This window comes from Solanum dulcamara, chromosome 7, assembly GCF_947179165.1.
Source record: "Solanum dulcamara chromosome 7, daSolDulc1.2, whole genome shotgun sequence".
Taxonomy (NCBI): domain Eukaryota; kingdom Viridiplantae; phylum Streptophyta; class Magnoliopsida; order Solanales; family Solanaceae; genus Solanum; species Solanum dulcamara.
The window spans coordinates 36,024,721-36,048,482 of NC_077243.1; the positions used below are offsets into that span (position 1 = coordinate 36,024,721).

At 36.1% G+C, this 23,762-nt stretch overlaps 1 protein-coding gene across 1 annotated transcript; it reads right to left on the reverse strand.

Annotated features, from left to right (window-relative positions):
* Positions 1–21,103: 21,103 nt before the first annotated feature.
* On the reverse strand, positions 21,104–23,017 carry LOC129895338 (linamarin synthase 1-like). Its single transcript, XM_055971045.1, has 2 exons — positions 22,446–23,017; positions 21,104–22,234 (listed from the first exon to the last, which is right to left on the reverse strand). Exons 1-2 carry the CDS (start codon positions 22,939–22,941, stop codon positions 21,312–21,314), a joined length of 1,419 nt encoding a protein of 472 aa, XP_055827020.1. The 5' UTR covers positions 22,942–23,017; the 3' UTR covers positions 21,104–21,311.
* Positions 23,018–23,762: the final 745 nt, after the last annotated feature.

The following is a 23,762-nucleotide window of genomic DNA, read 5'->3' on the forward strand; positions in this document are numbered from 1 at the left end:
AATTTTTGGGCACATTACTTCTCATCGGGTTTGAGCTCTAGCAACAGGGTTCTATGGGATTCTTTGGAGTATCATAGCTGTGGATTCAATTTTTGAGTTTCATCTCCCCCTTCCTTTCTGGAATACACTTACTCTTATTCAGAATTAGTTGTAGCTCTAATGTGCACTCATGGGATTATGGGAGTCCGTTGAAGTTATTTTACTTTCAATTGCACATGAGTGTACCTTTTGGGCTTATAGGGTTCAATTAATTTATAGTTAGTTGCTTTACTTTATCGTTCTATTTTTCTAGATCATTAACGCTTTATTAGCTTCTCCACCTTTATGTCGTATACTTGACCCTTCGCTTTCGTTTAATTCCTCACTTTTGATTATGTCTTTGCTTTCCAAGATCAGTCAGCTTATGATGCCTACTGGACACCTATTTCTTTGTACTCATACTACAATCAGCATACATTTTTCCTAATGCAGATCTGAGTGTCAGTCGACAACATTGACTTTGTGCTTGTAATAGGGACTTCCAAAGATTGAAGGTGAGTTGATGGCGTCCTAGTTTAACTCATCTCCATCTATATATAGTTTTTGCCTAGTCTATTATATTTGAGACAAGACTGTACTTATTGTTTATTTTGAAATTTATACTCATTTTAGTAGCTTTATACCATCATCCACGAGGTCATGGGATTAGATCATGTATTATTGTATATATATTTATGTCATTTCATCTTTTATGTTGCTTATTTTCTTGTATGTTTTGTTAAATTTCTACTAGTTTTAGATTTTTGTCCTCTATGCCCATTTTTAGTTATTTCAGACTATGGATTAACTTACCTACCAGTGGATTTGGTAATGCCACCACGACTCGAGTTTTTGGGTCGTGATATTTATACACCAACAGTGATATCATTTGCAGTGTATCAAAGTAAATATCATTATATAAATTAACAGTATTATAATTTGAGCTAAATCATAGTATATATCATTTTATATATCAATAAATGAATAATTTGCACTAAATCAGAATATATGCTTCATTTTATATACCCAAATAATATTGTTTACACTATATCAGAGTATATATCATTCAAGATACAAACTAATATATAATATTCACTAAATAAGAATATATACCACTCTATATACCACCAAATAGATAATTTGCACTCATTGAAATGCAACTGAATAATGTCTACACCATGATACTTACAAATAAATATCGAATTGTGAACTTCATATGTCAACAATTTGTATGTACACAATAATGTACCACCGCAAGAGATAACTCAGAACTATTTTGAAAAACAACAACACCATCCTACGAATCAACCAAGCGAACATACAAACGAGCTAACCAATGAACTTCATGAACTAACTCTTTCTTTTGATCCTCAATATGGGCAACGCTATTAATAGACAATCTACTAAGTGTATCGGGAACCACATTCGCTTTACCCAAATGGTACAACACACTCATATCATAGTCTTTCAAAAACTCAAGCCATCTCCTATTGTCGGAGGATCAAGTCATTTTGGTTGAACACATATTGCAAACTCTTATGATGGTGAGTAAATCAACATGGACACCATAGAGATCGTGCCTCCAAATCTTCAAAGCAAACACCACAGCCGCTAACTCCAAATCATGAGTCAGATAATTCTTTTCATGCACCTTGAGTTTCCTAAAAGCATAGGCTATCATCTTTCCATTTTGCATCAAAACACAACCAAGACCAACCCTCGAAGCATCACAATAAACAAAAAACCCATTGGTAATTCTATCTTTCAACTCTTGGAAACTTTTCTCATACGCCTTACCCTCTTTTGAGTCGAAGGTGATGCAATGGAGGAAAACCCTTCCACAAATCGTCTATAATAACTGGCTAGGCCCAAGAAACTTTGAATATCGGAAGGAGACAAAAGGTATATACGCAATATAATGGACGAAAAACCTTATGCAAATTGTCTATAATAACTGGCTAGGACAAAGAAACTTTGAATATCGGAAGAAGACAAAGGTATAGGCCAATTCCTAACCACTTCAATTTTCTTAAGATCCACCATAATACCTTCACCAGAGATAATATGGCCAAGGAAAGAAACTGACCTCAACCAAAATTCACACTTGCTAAACTTAAAAAATAATTGACGGTCCTTGAGAACTTGTAAGACAATCCTCAAATAATCGGCATGCTCCTCTTCACTATGGGAATAAATCAAAATATCATCAATGAACACAATAACAAACATATCCAAGTATTTCTTGAACTCCCTTTTCATCAATTCCATAAAAGTTGCAGGAGCATTTGTTAGTCCAAAAGACATAATCAAAATTCAAAGTGACCATGCCGAGTTCTAAAAGACATCTTCGGAATGTCACATTCTCTTAGTCGAAGTTAATGATAACCCAAACGAACATCTATCTTCGAAAAGTAACTTTCTCTTTAAAGTTGATCGAACAAGTCACCAATCCTTGGAATGGAATACTTATTCTTAATTGTGACCTTGTTCAATTACCGGAAGTCAATACAATATGGAGAGCACATCCTTCTTTCTAACAAAGAGAACCGGAGCACTCCATGGAGAGATATAGATCTAATGAAACCCTTATCCAACAAATTCTTCAACTGATAATTTAACTATCTTAGTTCTATCAGGGCCATTTGGTAAGGAGGAATAGAGATAGGCTAAGTATCAAGGAGAAGATCAATATCAAAGTTTATCTCCCTTTCAGAAGGGATACCTGGGAGATCATTGAGAAAGCCTTTTGAAAATTCATTAATGACCAAAACTGACTCAAGAGTAGGAGCTTCGATATTTGTATCCCTACCCACACTAGATGATAAATGCACCCCTTAGAAATCATTTTTAAGCTTCAAGGCATGAGATGAATTGACCTTTAAGCACGAAATTACTACATTTCCATGTTAGGACTAGCTCATTAGGAAACTAGAACTTTACCACACGGGTTCTACAATATATGGAAGCATAACATACATGAAGCCAATCCATACCAAGAATAACATCAAAATCGGTCTATCAAGATCTACAAGATCAACTAAAGTGATTTTCTGAAAAACTGAAGCTCGACAATTTCTATAGACTCTCTTAGCCAAACTTGAATCACCAACAGGAGTATAGATAGAAAAAGGCTCTGATAAGATCTCGGGACTAGCAACAAATTTCATAGCAAGATACAGAGTAATAAATGATGAGTAGCACTCGGATCTAACAATGTATAACATCAAATTCAAAGACTTTCAAATACCAATCACAATATTGGGCAAATCCTTTAATCTTGATGAGACTGAAGGGCATAAAACCTATTTTGGCGTTAACCGACACCCAAAGTAGTACCATGCTAATTTGGTCAACCTGTAGTATTCTAAGCCTAGGGTCGACTATCTCCACCTCTAGTAGCCCTAGAAGGACAATTCTTTACTTGGTGACCTATTATACGATAACCAAATAAGCACCTGAATTCGCTAGACATTCTCCGAGATGCTTCTTCCCACACTTTTTGCATAGAGGAATAGGTTGACCACGCAGAGCTCTTCCTTGAGGATGGGGTTAGACACCCTATATTTATTGATCTTAGGATCTAAGTGGTAGAAGAATTTTGTCTAGAGTACTTTTGACAAAATTGAGAACAACCACCATTTTTGGCCTTACCATGTGAAAATCCACCACCATCAGTTCGAGCCCTCTTGGACTCCATTCTAGACCTCTCCTTCAACTTCTCCTCCTCTATTTATTTGGTATGTGTCATGAGCCTCGATACATCCATTTCCTTCATAAGTATGGCAGTTCTACATTCCTTGACCACCATGTCGGCCATACTTGAAATGAACTTTCTCATACTAGCTCTTGGATCGGTAATCATAAAAAGAGCATATTTTGATAACTTAGTGAACTTGAGGGCATACTCCCTTACACTCATATTACCTTGTTAAAATTTGATGAACTCTTGAACCTTGGATTCCCTCAACTCCAAAGGAAAGAACCGGTCAAGAAAAGGACTCTTGAATTCCTCCCAGTTAACGGGACTGTCATCTCCACCTCTTTCACCTTTCCATTGGTCATACCAAACTTGTGCAACCCCTATGAGTTGATAATCCTCTAAGTACTCCTTCTCCACTGGACTAACACCCATGATATCCATAATCTTGACAATGCCCTCAATAAATTTTTATGGATCCTCATCCACCTTAGAACCTTGAAACTTGGGAGGGTTCATCCGAGTGAAGTCATGAACTTGGATAGTCGTTGGATCCACATTTTTATTCAAGGGAGATACCACTTCCCTATTGGCTTGAGCGGCTACGACTTGGGTAAGAACTTGGAAAGTCGCTCAAAACTCAGCATGTGAAACTTATTCGTACACAGGATCATTAGGAGCTTGTTTCTACTCCACAATTGTCACGCCCCGGGAGGGTACCCTAGATGTGACCGGCACTTGAAAGCCATTTCTGACCTTCAAGTGAACCACCTAACTCAATCATTCTGTCATTCAATCATGTACGCTCAAAGGAAGGCTCAATTATAACATGTTATTTACAATATGGGGGCTGAAGGCCAAAAGATGTTTAACTCAACAAAATAAGTATAATAGGACTCCTCAAAATAACAGTCCAACCTCCCCACACTCTAGTCTATGAAGCCTCTATCAAAGTCTAGAAGGTGACAATGACAAGCCCATGGCTACCAACAATCAAAATAAAGCAAGTGACATTAGAACTTATACAAGAAGAGCTCAACATTCTCTGGAACTAGGAGGACTCACCACTAGCTGGGAGGGGGTGGGGATCTTCAACGGAGCGTCAGTTGATGATCTCTGGTACCTGTCTCTGCTTCATAAAATGATCCAGGCCAAATGGCGTCAGTATGTGGAATGTACTGGTATGTAAAATGGCCGAATGAAATGACATAAAGGAAACATCAAACCCACTCGGAACTCAACTCAAGAGAAATAACAACTCAATCAAGTGTCCTAGATCTAAACAAGAATACGGTTTAGACGGGACCAATCACATACCATTCAACTCAATCCGACTCAGAGTACTATCAAGACTTATGTGGGAGTTTCTCTTATCCGACAACTATCACTTATGAGCCAGTGATAGTACAACAAGCCAACGTTGTTGCCGCGTCCGTTCATGCTTTGCCAGGGCATGAACGAGTCAACCAATCATAGATCCAATCCAACCAAGTCTGACTTTAATGGTTCAATCCCCTCCTACGTTTGGCGATGTAGTTATTGGGTTCGAGTATGGACTTTACTCTTACCTAATTCAGTGCTCGATACTCCTCCCAAGACTCAATGCTCATAAAACTCCATCCAATCGACTCAATCAAATCATATCGACAAGTCTCATTTAAACTTTATCAACTCATCAACTCTATTACAATCAAACCTCTCATAATCATATCTTTCAAGAGAAATTTAAATGCACATTTATAGCAACATATAGACATAACCAATCATTTCCTCCTTCCATTCAATTAATCTTGGAATCTCATCACAACTCCAAGGCTTTAAATCAACAAATCAAGATAAGCATCATTTTTAAGAAAATAGCATCCTTTATCATAATCCACATATCTAAGAAAATCAATAAAACATATTTAACAACTCATCTTCATCAACTCATACTCACACAAAGACTCTTTTTGGAAGTTCTTGACTAAACCTCATCAACATAGCTAGAATTAGTCTAATAGACAACAAAACTCATTTGGACACAACCCTAGCAAGAAACTCCATTTCTATGGGAATTTATCCTCAAAGAAGGTATAGGGCACATGGGTGGACTCAACTCATGTTTTAGATAGCCTTACATACCTTAGTGAAGACTTTGAAGAAAACCTTATTGTTGGGCCTTCAATGGGAACTTGGAGTCTTGAAGCTCTTAGGACAAATCTTTGTTGAGAATGGAGAAGAAGAAGAAGATGAATAAGAGAGTTTTCTAGGGCTTTTCTAGAGAGAGAGTGGGGGCTAAAATATGTGTCTCTAAATGCTCAAGGAAGATACATATATAATTTGGGACAAATTCCCAAATTGTCCCTTCTCAAAAGTTCTGAAAAATAGGCAAAAATGCACCTGGTGCAATAGTGGCGCATCGCGCCATTGCAGCGCCAGGCCGATTATGCCTAAAACCTGCACACCTCATAGTGGCCCGCCGCGCCAGAGACCAAACTACTGAGGCATGTTTCTGGCGCGATAGTGGCATGTTGCGCCCTTACAGCGCCAAGGCCATTGTTCCTGGGTTCTGGAAATTAGGCTTGAAAAACCCTACACAACTTTTAGTGGCGCGTCGCGCCAAGGACCAAACTACTGAGGCATGTTCCTGGCGCGATAGTGGCGCGTCGCGCCCCTGTGGCACCAAGCCCAGTTTTCCAACAATTGCAACCCAGGCCTAAAATCCCTGCCGTGCTAGTTTGTCTTAGGATCGCCATATTTTTTGACTTCGAACTTCAAAATTTACATTCTTGGTGGCATTGGAAAGAAGACTCGACGATCTTTAATTTGATAGGTCGTGGGCCACCCAGATTGTCTTCTTTCAAAAGATAGGGTCGTTAGAAGTCGACCCCTTATACGAACTCATCCCAAGACTTAGCCACGACGAATCTCTTGGATTTAATTTGGTCCTAGGGGCCCCTTGTGACCCCACATCGCATCCAACATCCTTAAATTTCTTGGGGACTTATCCTAGCTCATGTGTACGCCCCTAAATACTCGGGTTCGACCCTACCCGTATACAAGAAGGGTCCGAATCTTAGGGAAAATTTTTGAGGGGTGTTACAACAATATTCCTTCTCATGGGAGCTCTTCGTGGAGGCATATTTCTCTAATCACAAAGAAAAAGTGTTAGTAGGAAAAACTCAGAGTTCAACTCTATCGCACGACTCATGGATGATGAAAAAAGTGGAATTTCCTAGAAAACCTTATAGTCTCCTATTCATAGATGTGGTACACTTCACACCTATTAACAAGACTCTACTTGAAGCGACATGTTAGACTCCCTAGTACACGTTAAACTTTATGCTCTAATACTAAGTTTGTCAAAATTCTAGCTAGGCCCTAGGTATGACACAACTTTTAGAATCCCAAAGGACCCTAACCAAGCCTCTTAGCATATCATACATGAGTATACATAAGGTAATTAAGAACAATAAGACTAAATTATAAGTGTGGAAATAAGGTCTAATCATGAATGTCTAGATAAATGAGAGTCAAACTCAAATCAAAAAAGATCGACAACATAGACTCCATAAATATCAAACATGCCTCAACTACTACTATGGATGGGGCATAGGACATGTTTCTGGCTCATCATCTTAAGAAATAATATCATAAGGAACAAAGAAAAATATAATGTCTTATCCTCGAATCACGAGAACTCACCAATAATAGAAAGTAAGCTCAATATCTAGCCACGAGTAGAGTGTGCGTGTTGATCGTCTGACCCTACATTATGATACAATATAGGTAAAAAATATGTGTTACTATATTGAATACACTAAGTATGTGAGAGACATGCATGAACAATGATAATCAGACATAGTCAATATGAACATGTGATGCATGGCCAATATCTCAAAAATACGAGTAAAAGAATGTGAAAGCATTTGAAATTCATAATCATGTTGTTAATGCATTATAAAATATCATCATCAATTTATAAACATAGTATATACATATGTGGGATATTAACTTTAACCTACATGTGAGATCATGTGATCTATAACATATAATCCGCTCTAACTCCCACACAGAGAAGAGAGAGTCTACTTGTCAAGGTAGACTCCGTATCATAAACATAAACATAAGCATGATCTATATATGGATACACTAGCTAAGTCGTAAAGGCAAACCTGCGGTGGCATGTAGTTTAGCAACTATTAGTTTCTACTAGGGTTCTCTCACAGATTCCCATCATAAAGTTCGCTCGGTGCTACGTTAATCTCAACAAAATACATAAAAAAACTTAGTCATTAGGAAAGGTAAGTCAACCAATCCAATATCATGAAGATATAATATAAGAATAGCTCCTGGAAAACCATAACCATAACTTAAACTTTTGGATACTTACCTTTCTAAGCATCCAAATCATCATAACTTGCATATTGTGAGCAAACCTTCCATAATCATTCATAAATCATCTATAATTCTTTTATCATAAATTCATAGCTTGAAATATGAAATTCGTAGCACAATGCCTGGGTCATTGAAAAGCTTATTGAAAACATGAAATTTTACTCAAATCATGCATGAATAGACTATTAGAATTGAAATGAATCATAACTAAGTTAAACCATATGCAATTTGATCAAACACTAGAATTTAGAAAATTGAAATAGATAAAAGAAGAGAAATTCTTGGGACTACATGGATCAAAAAGATCCATGGATGAATTCCCACATACCTTGGTGATGAAGGCCTTACAAGGGTGAATCTTGAAGAACTTGAAGATTCAAATCCTAACGTTTCTTCCTTTGCACTTGAGAGGGAATTTGGAGAAGATGAATTGAGGAAATTTGAGAGAATGAGGGAATATGATATACTTGAAGGCTAAAAACGGTTATGGGGTGTTTATGGCTCCAAAAAGGCATAATTTAGGAGTTAAATGAGTGGGAAATTTCTATAATACCCCCATTTAAAATCTGCCAAAGTGGACCTACGACTGGGACCTATGGGTCGTATGTCCTTCTACTGATTGTCAACTTAGTGCATAAATTTCAAGCTACAAGAATTGTATCTTCGATCCTACGAGTGAATTCTATGGGTCGTAGGAAAGATTAGGGTTGTAGCAACGGTCCGCAGAACACGCCCATACTTAGCCAAATTCCAGGCAGTTAGGACCTAACCTACGAGTGGAGTCTATGGCCAGTCAAACTCTATACGGGTCATAAGACCCTCTCGTATTGCTAACTTTTCAAACTTCAGAAACTTAAATTTTCAGAACCTACTCTATGGGTCCATCCTATGGATCGTAGGAACCCCTCATAGGGTGGGTTCACACTTAGGAAAATTTTCATACCTCAAGATCCTTCCTATGGGTCATTTCTATGGGTCGTCATTTTTTCTACGGTTCATTTTTATGGGTTATCATTTTTCCTATGGGTCATCAAAGTGACCCGTCTCAGACTAAAATTTCTCAAGGCTTCCCACGATTGCCTTCTTATGGCCTGTAGAACTTTCTACGGTCCATAGGTTGACTCGTAGGAACCTGCATCAACAAGTTTCTCAACTTTTCTCCTTGGTTTGGCCTTCCAACTTCCGGGATCATATACAAGTAGCTTCTCTTTTCTCAATATGGGAGTTACATCAAATTTCATGTTATAGCTCACATGGTCTTAAATGTCGGTTAAGGTTAATATCCCAAATATGTATATGCTTCTTCCAACAAGTTCTTTAAATGATGTTTTATGATGAATTGACCTTTTTAAATTCTATGATGTATTGACTTATTAAATGCTATGATGCATTAACCTTAATAAATGTTTTCAAGTGATTTCAAGCTTTACTTCATGTTTTTCAAGAGATTTGGTCATGCATCACATGTTCACATTGATTATATCCTATTTTTCTTATTCATGCATGTTTCTCATATACTTAATATATTTCATGTGCTAACACTTACTTTTGCCTATATTGTATCAAAATGTAGGGTCCGACAATCACTTTAGTCATCCCGCTCGTGGCTAGTATTTGGAGTTACTTTCCTTTGTTGGTGACTCCTCATATTTCGAGGATGCTACACTCATGATGTTCATTATGTTTCTAGTAATTTACATTCTTGATGTTTCGGTGAGCTAAGAACTTTTCCTAAGACCCATCTATAGTAGTAGAGGCATGTTAGATTGTTATGTCTATGTTCTCTTATTTATTTGAGATATTCATGTTGAGTCTTTTATTCCGCATTCATGTTTTATATTATTTTCTTATTTACCTAATAAATGCTCATGTATGAAATGCTAAGAGGCTTGATGGGGTCTCTCGGGATCCTAATCACCTTGTCATGTCTAGGGCCTAGCTTGGGTCATGACAAACATGGAGTCCAGTGTCTTCCCATACCAAAAAGAAGTTGTCCTACTTGCCAGGTAAGGACCATAATCATGATCTATATAAGGATCCACTAGCTAAGTCCAATTAAGGCAAATCCTACAGGGACACGTAGTTTTGGGACCTGGGTAATGGCCATTAGTCCAACTCGGTGCTAGGTGATACTCTCAATAAGAATAGTCATAATCATAGCATAATATTTGAAAATGGTAAAAAGTCTACTAATAATAAATTCATCATAACATACTTGAAATAGAAGAATAGCTCCTTTAACAAATCATGATTTCATAACATATTCATTAAAGACAATTATCTAAGCATCTAAATCATAATAAGTTTGTTCATAAAATCATGGAAATCCTTCATGATTAGAGAACTTCACGTTTTGAAGCAAGCTTGTTTTCCTAGAAATCATGTGGATATTTTGTCTAAAAACATCCTTCAAATCATAGTTTTATAAATTCATGATGCATGCATAATTTTCAAGAGTAAATACATCAAATCCCCTTTGAACTTGGTAGCAAAATTTACTTTAGCATTTTAACTACACGGGCATTTAAATACCCCCTTAATAACTTTCAAGTGTATTAAGTACCACCCTAGAGTATAATACCACTCTCACCTATCACATCATATCCATGTAAGCACCATATCACAGCCATGTAAGCATCACAACATTAATTATTATTTTTTTGCTTGTTCATCCTTTTTCTTAAATACTTATTAAAATTCATTACACTAATCAAGTAATTAATTAATTAATACAAAAATACATTTTCTAAAATTAAAATTTAAAATATAGTCCCATTTTTAAAATTATTTTTAACAAGTGGCCCCATATTGTTAAATCCTATCTCTTCTACACCCTCCCCCCTTATCTTTCTTCTTCCTTGATTTTCACCATTTTCTGCATTCGCTGATTGTTTTCCCCGATCATCTTCAACCTTCAATGCCTGTTTTTTTCTTCACCATTCACCATTTTTTAAAAGAAATAACATTCTTAATTTTTCTTCTTCGAACCCTCTCCCTCCCCCACCCCACAAATCTGTCCCTTAGAAAATAAATATTTTTTGCTTGACAACATAAATAAAAAATAAATATTATATAAAAAGTTGATCGACCTATAATTTTTGCATCACAACTAATAGAATTAAAATGGGTTACTCAAAATTCAAGAAAAATTATATTTGTTAAATTGATGGAGTTGCTGGAATGGAAATAGTAGACAGGGGTGAGAGATGAAGATGATGAAAGAAATGGCTAATATGGAAGAAGAAAGGTATAAGGAGTGCTTCAATAGAGAAGATGGTATTTGGAGAAGAAAACAAAATATGGAGAGAATTTTTTTAAAAAAATAGGACCCACAAATTTCATTTATGTCACGAGCCGAATCTCAAATCATGATGGCGCCTACTATAATCCACCAGTAGGCAAGCCAACCCATATACCAGAACTATGAGTAATGAGATATAAAGGTAGAAGACCAATATTCAAACTAAAAATGGTAATAAAATATCAGGAACATAAATGAACGACGGAAACAAACCAAAACTATATATAACTATAATATCGCTCCCAAAACCTGGAAGTCACATGTACAGAGCTACTAGAAAATGAGTACAAGTCCCACAAGTGGACCATAGAAAGAAGATTGTCTCAAGAAGCAAAAGACAATTCATAAATATTTACAGAGGGAGATGGGCAAATCCAGAATGTTGTGTGCTCACCCTCGCCTCTAATCAAGACTGCAGCTGTCTTGAGATCAATGCTGATAGTTGGTGCTCAAACATGCATCACGAAAATAGATGCAGAGTGTAGTATAAGTACCAAAACAATAGGTACCCAGTAGGCATCATAGGCCGACTAAGCAAGAACCCTAAAAGTAATCTGAAATGCGAGAATCTAAAATAATGCTAGAGGAAAGAATAAGAGAACCAACTAGGTATGTAAACGAGCGTACTCACACACAAAGTGTTAGAGAAAAGCTAACTAATTCCACCGTGCTCCCATAAATCCGACGGATACTCTCGTGCACAAGTCTAAAAGCAATAATCTGAACCAACTCCCGTAAGCTCCATAGGAGCAAAATAGTTGAAATGAAATGAAGGAATCCGATGTAGTACCAATAGTGTTACAATTTTCTACGGACTTGAATTGAACTATTTCGAGATCATGAAGATTTTAACCCAAAATTGGAAGTAGTTAAGGACTTGAACCGAATGAATACAAAAGGATCAAGGACTTGAACCGAGATTTGAAATAACCAAGGACTTGAACCAACGATAAGGATAATTGTGGACTTGAACCACGTGTAAATGTGACCAAGGACTTGAACCGAGGTAATAGTAGCTATAGACTTGAACTAAGGATAAAAGGTAGCTATGGACTTAACCAAGGCTGATAAGTAGCTATGGACTTGAACCAAGGTTGATAAGTAGTTATGGACTTGAACCAAGGTTGTAAACGGAGGTGGACTTGAACCACAGCTAAGTAGAGACAAGGACTTGGACCGAGGCTATAATGCCAAGGAAAGGACTTAATCCACGTCCGATGGAGTGATTTAGGGATTTGAACCACGAATAGAGGCGAATCAGTCAGAATTAGGACCAACGGACAATCGAGTGTCATCGAGAGTACCCCCTATCCTAGTGCCATCAATAAGTCACTCCAGCTCAAACCACATCCAACTGCAATCACTGAATAGACTTCAAAATCAAGAATCAATTCATACAGAACCTATGAAATCAGGTACTTATGGATATATGGTTTCAAAAGCTGTGTGACTTTCTAGATAAGGCCCAGACTATTAGACTCAAGTCTTTTATATCAGTCTATAGGGAGCTAAGTCGTCTAAAACAATGTTGGATAAGTTCCAAGGCCTATCGACACCAAAAATATGCAAGTCTATGGCAATCACTTGTCTAAGCCTAGACTAAGACCAAACATTCTTCATATGACATAAATCAAACACGCAACACACACCACAAGGTACGGATGATCAACAATAGCAGAAGACATGCTTCAATAACCCATTTTTTTAAAAATAGAGCCTAATGCGTGATTTCTATGAATTTAGCTTGATCAAAATCCAAATACCCCCAACTTCACAAATATCATCATACAAATGCTATAAAATGCTCAGCGTAAGGAGGGAAAAGTCGTAGCTTACTTATAGGCCGACTATGCACGATCCAAATCAAGAAACCCAAGTTTTTCCCTTCCGTATAGCCTCAAAATGCTGTCACGCTATCAAAAATAGAATGACAATGTTGGGGGGGTCATTTGTGTCCCTAAAATTATCAAATGTAAAGACAGACAAATTTCAGAGTAAAAAACAAGAATGTGGCACCTGCTTTGATAATTCTAGAATTAACTCCTTAAAAAGGTCCTAAACACTACCCCGAACTTGTGTTCTAAAATGGAACAAAATTCGGGGATCAAATAAGTGGGAAATAAGACATGCAAGAATTTCACATTTTAAGCTTAAGATTACATCAATTACAGAATCTATTAGAATGATTTTACCTCAAAATACGAGGCCCTAACACTCTCCAAAGTCCCTAATGTGTTCTCCCAGCAATTCCCTATAATTTAACCTTTGAATCACCCAAAATGGACAAGAAATGAGAGAGTTATCGCAAACTAAAAATGGGAAATGAAGGTTGTTTTGGGTCTGGTCTTAATTTAAAAGAGCAGAATAGATTCCTCTTTGCGTTCTCGAAGGACAAGGTCGCAATCACGACCCTCAAGGAAAAAGGCCTACGCAATCGCGAGGCTGACCTCTGCGAACGTGATGATAAAAAACTAGTCAACACCCAACGATCCTCTTCGCGATCTCATCTTGGGTCAACGAGATCGCGATAAAGGAATATATCTGTACTAGATTTTTGCTGCAACAACAGTTTTGGCCAAGTCTAAAATTTTTGATGGGGTGCTTGAAATCTCATACACACAAATGAGATATACTACCCAATTAAATTTGATGTTTCAGACTCAATGGCATAATCAAAATTTCCATATGAGGTCATTTTAACAAAAAGTGGGTCCCACACTCAAGTGTCATATTTAGCCCTTTTCCATCATGAGCCTCGGGATTAGATCGGGATCCTTGGAAAGAAAATAAAGGGTCATTCTAGACTAAACTCAATATTTCAAAACTAACTGCTTTGATGAAATTTTCATCCGAGTGCGTTTTCTAAGAATGTTGACCAAAGTCAATCTTAGGCTAAATTTCAAAGGCTAAAGCACCAAATAGCCCCAAACTCATATCGATTGCCTAGATAATCATGCCAACCATGATACTAGCCTAATTTGGTCATTTAGGAGTTGATGAAACCATTAAAATTCCATTCTGAGGTCGTTTATCAAAAGTAATGACCGAAATCAAATTTTTAAGTTATAAAAGCTCCAAAACATGAAAACAAACATAAAACTCAGACGATCGAACAATCAGTGCCAGCAAGTCATTAATTCAGGAATGCTTCAAACAATAATCTGAAGGCATTAATTCAAAATGACGTGCATGATCATTACAACTTACCTCTAAATAAAAATTTTCACATATTTTTAAAAAACTTAATTTATAAAAAAATATTTTAAATATTAATTATAGATTGGACAATAAAAAATGCCATCTACATGGTTTTATAATTCAATTTTTTTCACGTGCTTTTAGGTGTGTGCACTCACTATCTCTACCATGTCACCCCTTAGGGGGATATTTAATTCACTTGAAAGATGTTAAGGGGGATATTTAAACATCTGTATAGTTAAAGTACTGAAATAAGTTTTGTTGCCATGTTCGGGGGTATTTGATTTATTTTCATAATCATAAAATAGGCATAATACATGGGTTCATAAAAAATTCATCAAAAAATGTAATTAAGATCAAATCATGCATAATAAAATCATTTAGAATGAATAAAGGTATAATTGATTGAACCCTATGCAAAAGCTTCAAAACCCTAGGTTTTTGGAAGAAATCATAAAGTGAAATTTGAGATTCTTTGGGACTCCATGGATGAAAAAGGATCCATGGTTGAAATTCCCACATACCTCAATGAATCTTAGCCTTGAAATTGAAAAAGGAGACTTGAAGCTTGAGACTCTAGCTTGATTGGAGAAAAATACCTTGAGAGAGAATTTCTTGAGAGTATATAGAGATTTTGAGCGAATGAGATGGAATGGATAAAAATTGAAGGGTAAGGGTAGTTATAGGTCATAGAAATAGGTCCACAACGACATAACTTAGGTATTGAATAAATGGGAAATGGCCAAAATATCATTGAAATAAATTTAGCGGAGGGGCTCTACGAACCCTTCCTACGGGTCGTAGTTCCTCGTACAAATGTACCATGGGCTCATGGAAATCAGGGCCAAAATCCAAGTTTCTAAAGTTTTGGTCTATGACCCAATCCACGGGTCGTACATGGGTCTACAGTCTATAGGCCTCATTCGTCCTATTGACCCCTTAATACCAACTCTCTGAATCTCATTGTACGGGACCACCTATAGCCCATATCTTCTACTAAAATCCATAGGACCCCCTCGTGGAACCACCCTATGAGCACTGCTCTCTAATTCACCTTATACAACCTTCCCAACTAGCGTATAACTTTCTATGGGCCGTCATGCTGACTCTTGGAGAAGAGAATTTTCCAACTTAGGACACTACCTACGAAGGCCTTCCTACGGGACGTAGGACCTTGTATGGCTCATAGGTTGGTTTCATAGGAACTCATATAAGGTTTTGAAAATATCCAACTTCAGGATCTCATCTATGACACCCTATACAATCTGTAGGTAGGTCCATCTGAATTTGCACCAACAACTTTCTGCACTATTTCCTTTTCAACTTAACTTTCTAACTTTTGAGGTGATATAATAACTCCCCCTTGAGAATATTCGTCCACGAATAAGACTCAAGATAGCATGAATAGTGTAGGAAAAGTGATATAACAACCCAACATGAATGTAAAGCACATCAAAATGCATAAAACCAAGGAATAATCAACCCCAAGGTAAAATATAACTTTAAAAATTAATTTCATGAACATGTATGCATATAGAAACATGAGAATAGCTGAATGCATGAATTTGATAGAGTGATGAACTAATACCTCAAGATGAAACTAAAGTGGAGGGAAAAAGATGGGGATAACGGGACATCATATTGGCTTCAGCCTCCCAAGTAGCATCCAAAACTAATTGATTCTTCCAAAGACTTTCATGGAAGCATTTTCTTTATTTCTCAACTTTTGGACTTGAAGATCAAGAATCTAAACTGGAACTTATTCATAAGAGAGACTTTCTTTCACACCCATATTCTCCGATGGAACAATCGAAGTAGCATCACCAATATACTTTTTCAACAAAGAAACATAAAACACTGGATGCAGTGATGTCAATTACGAAGGCAAATCTAACTCATAGGCCACATTACAGAAATGCCCAAAATATGATATTGGCCTACATAACAGGGGATAAGATTTCCTTTCTTACCAAAATGCATCACACCCTTCATGCGCAAGATTTTGAAGTAAACCCAATCATTAATTTCAAACTCAAACTCTCTTCTTGTCACATCCACGTAGTCCTCAACCTCTCTCTAATGAGTCTAAATTTCTCTATAGCTTCATGAATAGATTCAGGACCTATCAAAGAGACCTCGCTGAACTCAGACCACTCAATAAGAGATCTACAACTCCTACCATAAAAAGCCTCGAATGGAGCATTTGAATACTAAATGATAGCTACTATTATAGGCAAAATCAATCAAAGGAAAATGGTCATCCCAATTACCTTTGAAGTCAATAACACAAGATTTTAACATATCCTCCAAAGTTTGAATAATCCTCCTAGCTTGACCATCAGTTTGAGGGTGAAAAGTTGTACTAAGCTTAACTTGAGTACCAAGACCCTTCTGCAATAATCTCAAAAACATAGAAGTAAACTGAGTACCACTGTCAGAAATGATAGACAACACCATGAAACTTAACCAACTCTTGAATGTAAAGCCTAGCATAATCCTCAACTGAATAATAAGTCTTAACATGAAGAAAATGCAACAAATTTGGTCTACAATGAACCAAATCGAATCATGTTGGTGACATGTATGAGTTAAACCCATAAAGAAGTTCATATTCAAGTCTTCCCACTTCAAAGTGAGAATCTCAATATCTTGATCCAAACCTCCCGATTTTTTATGCTCAACCTTCACTTGTTTCCAATTTAGACACTAAGCCACAAATTATGCAATATCCTTCTTTATGTCATTTGTCACGATCCAAGCTAGACACTACATGTGACATGGTGCCTAGGATCCCCAAAGACCCTAAAAATGCCTCTTACTTATACAACATGACATACATAGCATGAAATCGAAAGTAAACTATAAATGCAGAAAATAATCTCAAAACATAGAATCTTGATAAAAGAAGATCCCAGCATGTGAAATGAACAACTCATACTAGTCTAGTCCGATGATGTCTCTACTAATATAGACGGGGGCATAGGACAAGCGCTAGCTCACCCAAATCATAAAAAATTATGGAAGTCCTAGAGTAACAAAATGACCTAGTGGTTACACCCTCAAAATATGAGGACACACAAAATCTAGCAACTCTAAGTAGAACCTATTGTAACCACGAGAATGGGTAGGAGTGTCGTGACTTATATTTTGAAATAATATAGGCAAAAGTTGTGTTAGTACATGAAATGTATTAAGTATGTGAGAAATATGCATAACGTGAATAAAAGGACATAATAAGCATGAACATAAGATACATGACCAACATTCATTGAAAACATGAAGTAAATCATAAAATCATAAGATAAGTTCAATGCATCATAAAAAAGTCATCATTCAAAAAGTTGTAAGAAAATATAGTCATTTTGTGGGATATGTATCAAAACTGACAATAAGACCAACTAAGTTATAACATAAAATCTGGTGTAACTCCTACACCGAAAAAGGAAATACTACTTGCCAAGGTAGACTCCGTATCATTATCATCATGAGCTATTTGTGGATACACTAGCTAAGTCATTTAAGACAACCTATAGGGGCACGTACTTTGGGATTAGAGATTGCTACTAGAAACTCCCTTTCTAAGCCTCTACCTCAAGCCCTCTTAGTGCTAAGTCAAATCCCAATGGAATAGATAAAGTCAATTATTACCATAACATTAGAAAAGGATATAATCATATACAATCCACATCATAAAATCATATAAGAGTAGATTCTTAAAAATCATGATTCATAATATCATTCATATAGACATTTACCTTTCTAAGCTTATAAGCATGATTTCATTCATATTTTGAGAAAATCTTTCACAATTCATTGATACATACTTGAAACATACTTCATCATTCTCATAAAACATTCATAAATTCTTCATTAAAGTCATGATCATAATCATATTTTATATTAAAAATCATAGACATAATGCATGAATCCGTATGAAATCAATTGTAAATCATGTATCTTAGTAAATTCATGCATAATAAAATAGAATAACATCAATAGAAGCAAACTAGAAAGGACCATGAAGACTTGACATGAAACCCTCATTGAATTGGGTGAAATTGATTTGTAGAATTGAGATCTTTTGGGACCCAATAGATGAAAAAAAATCTATTGGTGAATTCCCACACACCTTAGTAATCAAAGTCCTGATTCAAGCTTCTAACAATGGAAACTTAAACTTGACCTTGAAACCCTAGCTTTGATTTAGAGAAGAAACCTTGGGAGAGAATCTTGAGTGTCTTTGATGATTTTAGGAGATTAAGACGGAATGTGGAGTGTTTGAGGGATTGCATTGTTATAGGTCATCCAATTTAACCCAAAACGACATAGTTTAGGAGTTAAAAGGGTAGGAAATATCCAAAATAACCCTAAATAAAATCTATCAGAAGTGACCTATAACTGGGACATAAGGGTCATAGATCCTTTGACAATCCGTTAAAGTGGTTCGTAGAACCTATGTCCAAAAATTGGAACTACCTCTTAAATCCTACGACCCCTTACCTACGGGTCGTAGGTAGTCCTGCGAATTGTATTACTCATCTATAGAAGTTGTGCAACCAAACTAGTAGCTATTGGAATTGAACACCACTTCTATGACTCGAGTCTATGAGTTGTAGACCTTCTTACGTGTCGTAGACTCCTCTCGTCCTGCACACTTCCAAAACATAGTTTCTAATTCAAGTCATCCTATAGTTCGTAGAACTTTCTATGATCCGTAGGACCCTCTCATCAAATGGTTTGATACTAAGCCAATTTTTTCCCAACCTCAGGGACTTTCCTACGATCCCCTCATACAGATCATAGGACCTTATATAGTCCATAGAAGCCACTTTTTCTTCTCAACCAACACTTAGGAAATTTCCAAGCCCAATACCCTTCCTACATGACTTTCTTATGGTCCGTAGGTCGTCTCGTGGGAATTGGTACCAGACATATTTTCTGCAACTTTTTTCCTTGTTCCAACTTTTCAACTTATGGGGTCTTACACCATTCCACCAAAACAATTCTCTCAAATCACTATACATCTTAGTAGATCTCATGAGAATAGAATATCAAGAACTGTGAGCTGTCTATAAAATTTGTTGCCTCAAGCCATCAATATTTAAAACACACAAAGGACCTTGGTAACGAAGCACACCATCTCCCCCTTGGGAGAAAGTCTATAGGTTTTTTTAAACCACTTTCTTCAATTCAATTGAATTTGGATCACTATCTTATTTTGCCTTATTATCCAACACAAGAGATGATTCTGAGCCATTTTGCACAATAACACCAACATCCTCGGAATCAACCAAATGAACACCCAAACGAGCTAGTCTATGCACATCATGAGCTAATCTACGGATCGTAGGAACTTATACGGTCCGTAGAAGCCAGTTTTCCTTCTCAACAAACACTTAGGAAATTTCCAAGCTCAGTACCCTTCCTACGTGACCTTTCTACGATCCGTAGGGCTTCCTACGATCCGTAGATCGTCAAACGAGAATTGGCACCACACATATTTTTTGCAACTTTTTTCGTTGTTCCAACTCTCCAACTTCTGGAGTCTTATACCATTTCACCAATAAACTTCCCTCAAATCACGATACATCTTAGTAGATCTTGAAAGAATAGAATACCAAGAAATGTGAGCTTCCTATAAAATTTGTTGCCTCAAGCCATCAACATCTGGAACACACAAACGACCTTGGTAACGAATCACATCATCTCCCCCTTGGGAGAAAGTCTATAGTTTTTTTTGAAACCTCTTTCTTCAATTCAACAGGTATTAGAGATTTTAAGAATAAAAAGGACATAAAAGAAAATAGACACAACTTTCCATCATTGGCAGGAACAAGTAAACGCAACTTTTACTTCGTCCTGCCAATAAATAAGTAAGAAATGATTTTTTTCTTCTTCTTAATTTCTTATTTTATCAATTAAAATAGAATACCGACATTTATCTTTTTAAGTGATAATATAGGTTATATATAAAAGATCACAACAACCCCATCATTAATTTTATTTGTATTTCTTAATCTTTTTCGAATTGAAATATGATAAGCATTTGTTAGTAAGAAAGTTATTATTAGTAAAAGAACTTGTTTAAAAAGAAATAAAATAATATACTTATTTGGAAAAAAATATTTTTGATGTATTAATTAACAATAGGGACATTTTGAACCAAAATATAGACGACAAATAAATTTTTAGACTAAATTATCAATTGAGATCCTTTTTGTTTAATTTCATGTAGTTCAAGGATATTGTTAACCCTTTTTCTTATATATAATATGTAAGAGAAAGGTAGAAATTGGCTCACGTTTTTTTTCATATATGAAGTCGAGGAATCTGTTGCCAAATTCGCACGTATATTAGCGAAAAATTTGGGCCATATTTTTATGTAAAATCAAAGTTGGCTATATTTGCTACAAAGTAAATTAGTACGGTACCCTATAATATTTTCATAATGAATATCATATTTCAAGAAACATTGCTATAAATCAACTTGAAATATTTATTTTAAGTCTTTATTTATGCCTCAAGTAAAAATTCTGTGGTAATGATTAAGATATACACATTTCGGGAATTTAATAGCAAAAAAACAGAAAAAGACTAGAAAAGAGATCAACATTCAGCTCCATATTCTTTCTCTGATTCAGTTAAAGACAATTTATTTAAAGAAAACAAGATTAGCTAACAATTGCTTATTAGATTTTTCTCTTGCTTAGAAATTGTTTATTTAAAAAGTTTTTCCAAGAATGTATCAAAGTGTTTCCATGAAGGCCCTCCAATATCAGTTGCTTCTACTGCTTTCTTCTTCCACTCCAACGTTTTGTCTTTCAACTCCTTACCTTTTTTACCTTCTAACATATCTTTAATAACTAGTTCGATTTCTTGACGCTTGATATCTTGATTGACCTCAACACCTATTCCCCACTCTGCACAAGCATATCGACAATTTGTTTGTTGCTCAGCAAAGAATGGCCAGCAAATTAGAGGAACCCCTGAACCTATGCTTTCAATCATAGAGTTCCATCCACAATGTGTTAGAAAAACACCAATAGACGGGTGGGAAAGAACTTGATCTTGTGGACACCAGCTTGCTAATAACCCCCTGTCTTTAATCTCTTCAAGAAACTCATCAGGCAACACTGCTGAATCCCCCATCACTATGTCTGGCCTAACGATCCACAAGAATGGGTGCTTGCTATTTGCAAGTCCCCACGCAAATTCGTTCAGGTGATGGTCTGACATTAAAGTCACACATCCATAATTCACGTAGATTACCGAGCTTGGTTTCTGTTTATTCAACCACTCAAGACATTGAAATTCTTCTTTCCATAAACTTGGCCTAAATGAGATCAATTTGTTTTCTGGGATGGTTTTTTCCATCAGTGAAAGTGGACCTGTAACATAAATAGTTGGGAATCTAGCTTCAATCGCTTCCAGGACTTCACGTTCCAATTCAGTGAATGTGTTGATGATCATTGCAGATGATTTCAAGCAATTTTGTGCTTCATCACTTAAATAGTTTAGCAGAATATCACTTGGATCCGTAGTCATAATAAAGCTTGGCAAGTCCTTCAACCTAATGTTTCTCATTCCTGGAATCCCATCGACAATTGTATTTAGCGTACCATCCTCCATAAAACTGTCATCTGTTCCACAAATAGCTTTTCACGTATATAGAGTTTCATATAAAAAATATTGAGTTCATATGGAAAGTTAGAATTAACGAGTTGTCAAAAAAAGAATTAACGAGTTGTCAAAAAGGAATGAGACACTATTGTGTTTGAACTGACTAAAAAATAAATTAAGAAAAACGAATTGAAACGGAGGAAGTATGAAATTTGAGCTCTGAGGACGAACCTTTAAGTGGGATGATCCCTCTTCTTCTTAGTTCATCATATTGAAGGTATCCCATATAACCACAAGCTGAGGCTGTCCAAAATTGTACATCACGGATGCCAAATTCTTGTGCAGCCTTAATTGCAAAGCTCATTAGTCCATCTGATATTATACAAGAAATTGGTGGTATGACCGGTGATGAAACAAGCTTTGATAGTAAATCCCGAAAAGGATTCAAGCAGTTCTTCCTAATCGAGTCACATAACGAAGCAGGATCTTGATTTGCATTGCGATCTGATGGTGGCAATCCTTCTGGGATAGTTTCAAATTGGAAATCCTGGAAGCCTTTCACAAAGTCAGGGCCTTGGGATCGGATTAGGCGTCTATGGTTATATTCAGTGTTGACAAATGTTATATAGAAGCCTCTTGAGTGCAAAATCTTGGCTAATTTCATGAAGGGTATTACATGACCTTGTGCGGGAAATGGTATACACACTACATGCGGCTTCTTGTCCATGTTTAGTAAAGGGTGCTGTTTCCTTTTCAATTTTGACTTGTGAACTAATATTGTTCATTGAGTCCATTCTTATACTCCAACATTGACACTGTTTCATTTCAGAATGATTTCTGACTTTTATAATCTTTGTTCATCTTTTACTTTGCTTCTTTTGACAACAACTTGAAGGACTATTCCAGCAAATATCAAAATTATTATTATTATTTTTTTACCCCTCCTTAAGAGCTCATATCCTTTTGGGCAAATTATACAAAATGTCAGATCATAAGATTTCTTACCATCTTTTTAGCCCAATTTGTTTAAATTATTTATAGTAAACTTTACCTAAATCCCATAGTGAAAAGGCCGAATTACAATGTATCCCTCATTTTTCTTAAATTACTCGATTTTCCTTTTTTAAAAAAATTTCTGATACATTACTTACTATGCTGATACATCAGATTTTGAGTGTAGAATAATTAATGTTGTTGAGTTATTTATGGTTAGTAATGTAATTTAAGTTATGATTGGTTATTTCAATCAATTACCGTGCTAATTAAGGCAAAGAATCATTTAAAAAAAGAAACAGTTCTGAAGATGAATATCGCGATACTACTGAGACATTTTGGAGTTTGGCAATCCGAGGTGAGTTATGAACTATACAAAAGTGATGGAATCGTAGTGGGCGATAATGTATCGTACTCGACTCTAAAAGCTCTAAAAGCAACAATCGCTGCTGAATTGACCGTAGATGAATCAGTGAAAAATATTGAAATCCGATAACTAGTTCAAGCTAACGCGTCGCCAATGATTATTCGTAATGATATGGGTGTTAATATTTA